The 7,585-nt window shown below is 38.6% G+C and overlaps 1 protein-coding gene across 3 annotated transcripts in view; it reads right to left on the bottom strand.

Moving 5' to 3' along the window:
• Nucleotides 1-4,858: 4,858 nt before the first annotated feature.
• The window catches only part of ZNF596 (zinc finger protein 596), a 42,360-nt gene continuing 39,633 nt past the window's right edge, over nt 4,859-7,585 (bottom strand). For 2 of the 3 annotated variants that reach the window (XM_063103694.1, XM_063103711.1), the window contains one exon: nt 4,859-7,459. In XM_063103694.1, coding sequence (XP_062959764.1) covers nt 6,203-7,459 — 1,257 coding nt within the window. In that variant the 3' untranslated portion in view covers nt 4,859-6,202. The remainder of the gene's footprint in view (nt 7,460-7,585) is intronic. The other variant, XM_063103702.1, reaches the window with a different exon arrangement.

Genomic DNA, 7,585 nt, shown 5'->3' with positions numbered 1-7,585 from the left:
ATACAAACCTAAAATGAAAATCCACGTTCCAACATGAGTTGAGGTTTGGAGGCCTGAATAATTAAGTTATTTAACTGAAGATGTTCTGGGAGCTGTGATTTTGAAAGACCCTATCTAGGTGATTGCTGACTGAATCACACAAATCAAATTTATGTCTTTATGATCAAAATATGTTATGGGGCTTCTCACAATAAGGTGAGCTTCAGCATTACCCAAGAGTGTTTTAAATGCTCGCACCTGGACCTGATTCCCCTGCCCCTGGATGTGGTTCTTAAAATCAATGTGTAACAAGTTTCACAGGTGATTCTGATGCCCTTGGAGGATTGAGAACCACTGATTATAAATTTCTTAGAATTAAAATCCTTTAAATTTTTGCAGAGGAAGAATTTAATGACAAATTGAAGCATTTTCTCTTCAGTTTTTAGTGCAATTTATATAAATACAAAAAAAAAAAAAAAAGAAGGCAGCTTTTATCAGGTTACCGTAACCGAAAGACCCTTGAGCTCCTCTCCTATCTTTTTATGCTCCAACAAACAAAACACTTCTTAAAAATCAAAAAAAGACCGTGCCCTTTAAAAATAATTGTAACCCCATATGTAAAACTGATAAAGGCCTAGAGACTATGATTAGAGGCAGGACTCAGCTCTGGATCCAAGCTTACTTGACCCCATGTTTTAGTCTGTTTGTGCAGATATAACAGAACCCCTGAGACTGGGCAATTTGTAATGAACAGAAATTAATTTTTCTCACAGTTCTAGAGGCTGGGGAGTCCAAGATCAAGGCACCAGCATCTGGTGAGGTCCTTCCTCCTGTGCCCTCAGAGAAGAAGAATGCCATGCCCTTCCATGGCAGAAAGCCAAAGGGCAAAAGAGTTGCAAAAGGGAGCCAAACTAGCCCTTTTGTAATGGCATCAATCCCACCCACAAGGGCTCCACCCTAACCTCCCAATGATCCCATCTCCTAACACTGCCACAAGGGCAACAAAATTTCAACATGAGTTTTGGAAGGGACAAACACTCAAACCAGAGCACCTGTACACCTCTCCTCCCCCCTTGTATTTTGACCACCCTCAGAGAATATTTCCTGAAACATACATGATGAGGTGTCTGTGGTGATGCTTTATCTTTCTAAAACTTTTTAAAAGTCATATTTCAGTGTGACTTTAAGGATGAAATTTTCTAAATGAAGATATATTAAAATAGTTATTTTGTTCATTTAGATTAGCTTCTGTGATTCTTTATTCTGGACTCCAAGAGGGCCCTCATTTGCATGTCATGGTGAAGGAAGCAGCATTAACCTGGCAGGATCTCAAGTTCTACTGATTAGGGACTGGACTGTAGATCAGACAGGGCTTAACTATTTGCCCTTTGCCCGTCTGCTCTTGTTCTCCTGCTTCTGGACATGCCCACAGGACCCTTCTTGCACAAGCCTCACCTCACCTGTGGCTGAGTCCCAAGCATCACAAAACCAGAAACATCCCTTGGTCTGGCCCAGGTGGGTCTCTGGTGAAGTGTCAGGAAGGAGAAGACTTGTCATCTAATAGGTGGGAGCCACACCTGCCATCTGAGATGCAACTATAGGCTGGTGCACCCTGCTAGCCCCTTTCTCACTCTAGACACTGAAACTCTTTCACCTGGACTTGGAGATGGGACTCAGTTCCCTCTCTCCCTCCATCCAACCCTCCCCACAAAGGATCCCCTTCCATAGTGACCCTTTAACAAATGTGAAGGAGAAACCACTTGAAAGAAAAGACACCCCCCTACAAAGGCTAGTCAGAGTCACCCCCCCCAAAATGATAAATGACTTGGACTGTTTGTGGGACGCTGGAGGAAAGTGGAGATGTGGACACTGAATCGAGGATATTTGGTTGTGTTTCTTTTGGGAAAGGGGATTAGAAATATCTTATAGTCAACAAAAGGTCTGAGGAAGTTGAGCAATGATCTCCTGGAGCGAGATTCCTCCTGTTCGCCCTCCCACTGGTTGAACAGCCTTGTTAAATGTCCCACTAATACGGATCAGGGTGGACTACTGGGTTCTGGGCACCTGAAGGTGGCCAGTCACCTAAATTCCCTCTGATTCCACAGGGTCAGAATGCAAAACAGAGGAAGAAGAGAACTGATGGAGGAGAGTTTGCATAGGATTGGGGTGATGGGAGCTGCTGTGGGGATGTAACCTGGGGGTCTATGTGGTTTAGTGCAAGACTGACATGCATCTAAGATAGAGGGCAACAGGCGAGGAAACGCCATGGAAAGAGGGGAAGACGATGCCCTATAACCACACTCAATTTCTGACACAAACAACAGTCTGAGAATCCTTGCTGTGCATATGTGTACTTTCACTGTGAGGAATTTCACATTTCAGCATCAACATGGAAACTCAGGGCTGAGAGGGGAGACACAGGTGGCACAGGGACAAAATGTGTGCTTACCTCCATCACTACCAAGCAGAGCCAGGTCTTATGGTGATGTGTAGTACATGAGACAGGTGAAGGAAATGATTTGATGTGATTCCAAGTTGTCAATTGTAGAGAATTTTTCTTATATCTTATTAGTCCATTTCTGTTGCTTATAACTTTATACCTGAAACTGGGTAATTTATAAATAAACAAAATTTATTTCTTAGTTTTGGAGTCTTTGAAGTCCAAGGTCCCAGGAACACATCTGGTGAGGGCCTTCTGGGTTGGAACTCTACAGGGTCTCATGGCAACCGGGTGTCACATGGTGAGAATGGGCTGAGCAAGAGAGCTAAACTTCTCACTGGATCTCCTCATGAAGCCATCAGAACTATGCCCATGGTAACTCATTACTCCATGAATGGATTAAGCCATTCACAATGGCAATGTTCTCGTGATCCAACCTCCTCTCAAAGGCCCCACCTTTCAAATACCATAATTGGTTTCCCACCCTCTTAGCACTGTTACAATGGGGGTGGAGCTTCAGTGAGATTTGAGGGAGATATTCAGTCCACAGCATATATAATCATTATTGTAAAAGTTCTAAATTAAATATCTTCTTCATAAAAATAGAGATAAAGCATTCTTTTCTCAAAATATTTCAGAGTAAAACATTTCAGTTCCCACTTTTTTCTTTAATTGGATCAACACACCAATAACAATAACAAAACATAGATGAAATATGCCAAACAACTATTTTAAGGTATCGGAGTGCAACCTCTTCAGACAGGATTTGTTGAGGTACAATACATGAGAAAGAGGAAGTCCAATGCTGTATCATTTCCACACTCACTGTTTTCAAGCATTTGGAAATTAACACCATGGGAGGCAAAAAATAGAAAATATAGATTCATTTTAAAGTGTAAACTTTAAAAGCCTGAGAGTTGTGAAAATAGAGAGGACTTAAAGAACTAAAACTACAGAAAGAGAAGAGCCCTTGTTAGGAGAAGTGAGAACACTACACATTTCCCTACCTCAGAGAATTGGCTTAGTTCAGACCCTGAAAACCATAGGCAGAAAGACACTACTGGTAAATAAAAACAAGCAGATGAATGTATGGACATGTGGAGTGGGTGGGCAGATTGAAACCTAGAGAATCACCACACATGGGGCTGCTTTTCCCCAAAGGCTATTGTGTGGGGACAGGAGAAGAAAAGCAGTATTATTTCTCAGTCCCACGGTATTTTGAAAATAACATCCAACTACAGAAAGATGCATGCAATAACTTAAGAATGAACCTAAAGGCATGAGGGTCAGATTGAATCAAATCAAAGCTGCAACCCAGCCAGAGTTCATTTCACTTCCTGAGTGGAAGAAACTTGATGAGTCCTCACTCGAGAGAGAATAGATAACATCTCTGGGTAAAACAAGAATTTCAGTTCCTTCCTTTTTATTAGGCAATGTCTCACATACAATTTTAAAAAACATGATCTGTGCAAAGCAGCAAAGTTTGTGTTAGAAACAAAGAAAAAAGAGACAATACAAATAAACCCACACATCTTTAGACTGGAGTCAGGAGAAAAGTAATTTATAGTAACTATAAGTATGTAACGTAAAACAGAGAAAATAGTAAGAAGTGACTGAAAAGATAAAGAAGTGCACTAGTGCTGGGTTTGACAAACTATGGTCCATGGGTGGAGGTGTTTAACAAACATTACACATAGAAAACATTTGAAAACTTGAAAAAGCAGCAACATAAAATATACAAACTAGAGCACAGAAATATTTGAGGAGGGTGTTGCATATCCCTCAGAAAAACATGGGCTAGATTAATTATAAGCATCTATGTTCTGTTTTCCCATGTTTGAAACAGGGATATTAATAATTCCCAAATGTGTACCCAAGAATGGAGCCTTCTCTTGTCATTCTGGTAGAGAAGCTCCAACTTTATTTCTCTCAGTCTCTGCATGTATGGAGGGGCTGGGACTCGAGAGACTCATTTCCAGTTGGTGATTTGTAGATTCATGGTCATTGTCACTGGAAAATATGGGCAAGATCAGATTGTCATGACTCCTTTCTATTCTGCCAGCGTTGCTAAACAGTGTTCTGCCTGTCCCTAGAAGGGTCAGTGCTTTTTTTTATTACATAAATTAGTGTAAGTATATAAGGCATTCTGAAAATAGTATACTCCAAATGTCTCCACTCTTCTTCCATGTCCTCGTTTGTTTTAGAAAAAAGCCCTTGGCAACTAAATTCTATTGCACAGAATGACACTCTGATTCTGCTTTCTGAGAAATGTTCACACTAATGTACCCACAATTACAAAGGACCACCAATTTTTATTTGAATAGATTCATTTCCAATTACTTTTAATTTTTTGCAGTATTAACTTTTAAATGGAGGCAAATTTTACAACATACTGCCTATATTTAACACTGTAATATTTACTTAAAAATTTGCTATGATGGTTGACCTTATTTAAGTATTTTTATCACAAAGAAAAAATGAAAAGTAAGCGAAGGATGAAACCTTTGGAGGGGATAAATGTGTTTATGGCTTAGATAGCATTTATGATTTCGTGAGTGTAAATGTATCTGTAAGTTGTACACATTAAACATGTATACCTTCTTGTACTGTCAATTACACTTCAATAAAGTGGTTTCTAAATAAAGGAGGCAAAGTTATGTACCATGACATTTTACCTGTTAAGTGTGTGTTTAATAATCGATGCTTCATTTTATCATTGCCATGTACACATATACCACTAATATAGTTAGGACATATAATTTTGTGTTCTACATATATCAGTGCTATTCAATGTTAGTTTCTAATTGGCCCCAATTTATGTGTTTAAAACTGTATAAAAAGCCTAGAACTTTACCAACATTAGATAACATTAGATTATTCAGCAACAGCACTTACTACCTGCATTTCTGCCAGTACTAATTGTGTTTAATCTTTGTTACTTATTACAAAATTCTGCATTCAATACACCCAGATCTCTTCAGAATTTTACATTTAACATGTTTTCAACAACAAATCTTTGGTCAAAATTCCAACTTTTTGCAGAATCATATGCTTAATGGCTTTTAAAATTTTTCTTACAGTTTGACTTTTCAGACATGAAATCTACATGAAGGCTTTTCCACTTTTGTATCAGAACTGTTTTCTCCTCAGTGGCCAAATACTGGTATTGACTAAGGAATAAGTAATAACTGAAGTTTCCTTCATTCATGACATTGGGAGTGTTTTATACCATGTGAATCCTGGCCTAATATATAAGTATTACTCTATTAATAAAATAATTTCTCATTGAATAACTTCTCCACTATGAATATCTGGAATTGTCCAAGAGGCTTCATCTACCTAGCAACAAATATTTTCACTTATTCCTGTTTTAGCAGTTACCCTACACTGAATTTTCTTGTGCATACCAAGACTCTTGTTTAGCTAAATAAGAGTGTACAGCAATTGCAGTTAGGGTTTCTCTCTTGTGGATTTTATTCAATTGTTTAAAGGATGAATTATAAATGAGGTTATTTCCACATTGTTGACAAGCACAGAATTTCTCTGAGATGTGCTTCCCCCCTTTTGTTAAACAGAGCTGTGGATAAAGATTCTTCCATATTCATTTGATTTATAGTGTGAGTTCTCTCATGCTGTACATGATCAGTTCAGTGTCTACAGTTTGTACCATGCAGATAAAATACATATGGAATCTCTCCATCTTAAACTAACTTAGGTTGAGTGAAGCAGTAATGATGGCTAAAGCTTCTTCCACAATTACAGACATAATGTTTCTTTAATGTGTTAGTCCTCTAGTGTATTTAGGGTTGAAGCTATGTCTGAAGAATCGTCCACATTTATTGTTTTTATAGTGTGAGTTCTCTCATGTTGTCTAAGGTTAAAACATTTACTGAAGGCTTTCCCACACAGAGCACATTTATATGGTTTCTCTCCAGTGTGAACTCTCTTATGAAGTCTAAAGTTATAACTTCTATTGAAGGCTTTACCACATATATTGCATTCATATGGTTTCTCTCCAGTGTGTGTTCTCTCATGTCGTCTAAGGACAGAAGAGTGATTGAAGGCTTTTCCACACAGATGGCATTCATATGGTTTCTCTCCAGTGTGAGTTCTCTTGTGTCGTCTAAGGTCAGAAGATTCAGTGAAGGCTTTCCCACATACATGACAGTCGTATGGTTTTTCTCCAGTGTGAGTTCTCTCATGTCGTTTAAGCACAGAAGATTCAGTGAAGGCTTTTCCACAAAAATGACATCCATGTGGTTTCTCTCCATTGTGACTCCTCTCATGTTGTTTAAGGTGAGAACAATGAGAGAAGGCTTTTCCACACAGATGACATTCATATGGTTTCTCTCCACTGTGAGTTCTCTCATGTTGTCTAAGATAAGAACATTTACTGAAAGCCTTTCCACATAGATGACATCCATATGGTTTCTCCCCAAAGTGACTTCTCTCATGTTTTCTAAGGTCAGAGCAATTAGAGAATGCTTTCCCACATAGATGACACCCATGTACTTTCTCTCTAGTGTGAATCACCTCATGTCGTCTAAGATTCGAACTTTTACTGAAGGCTTTCCCACATAGATGACATCTATATGGTTTCTCTCCAGTGTGAGTTCTCTCATGTTTTCTAAGGTCAGAGCAATGAGTGAAGGCCTTCCCACATAGATGACATCCATGTGGCTTCTGTCCAGTGTGAATCATCTCATGTCGTCTAAGATTAGAACTTTTACTGAAGATTTTCCCACATACATGACATTCAAATGTTATCTCTCCAGGGTGAGTCGTACTGTGTGATCTAAGGGAAGAGCTTTGAATAAAGGCATAACCACACAGATGACTTTCATATGATTTATATCTAGTGTGTATTTCCTTATGTTGATTAAAGAATGACCAGTCACTGAAAGATTTCCCAAATTCTTTGCTTACACAGTGTATCTTTCCCATGTGAGTCATCACATTTTGAGTCAATGTAATATGTTCAGTGAAATCTTCTCCCAAATCATTACATTCAGAAGAATCCTCTTGAGTATGAGATCTCTGCTTTGGGGAAAGAAATGAAAGACAATTAAAGGTTTACCCACATTCATTCAATCCTTTATTCATTTCTCTACATATTAACTCTAGAGTAATCATTCAGTGGTAGATTCCAGTTACAATTGTTCCTGT

This window comes from Cynocephalus volans, chromosome 1 (genome assembly GCF_027409185.1).
Source record: "Cynocephalus volans isolate mCynVol1 chromosome 1, mCynVol1.pri, whole genome shotgun sequence".
Classification (NCBI taxonomy): Eukaryota; Metazoa; Chordata; class Mammalia; order Dermoptera; family Cynocephalidae; genus Cynocephalus; species Cynocephalus volans.
Note: the sequence above shows the minus strand (reverse complement) of the source record. Positions and strands in the feature narration are given on the sequence as shown.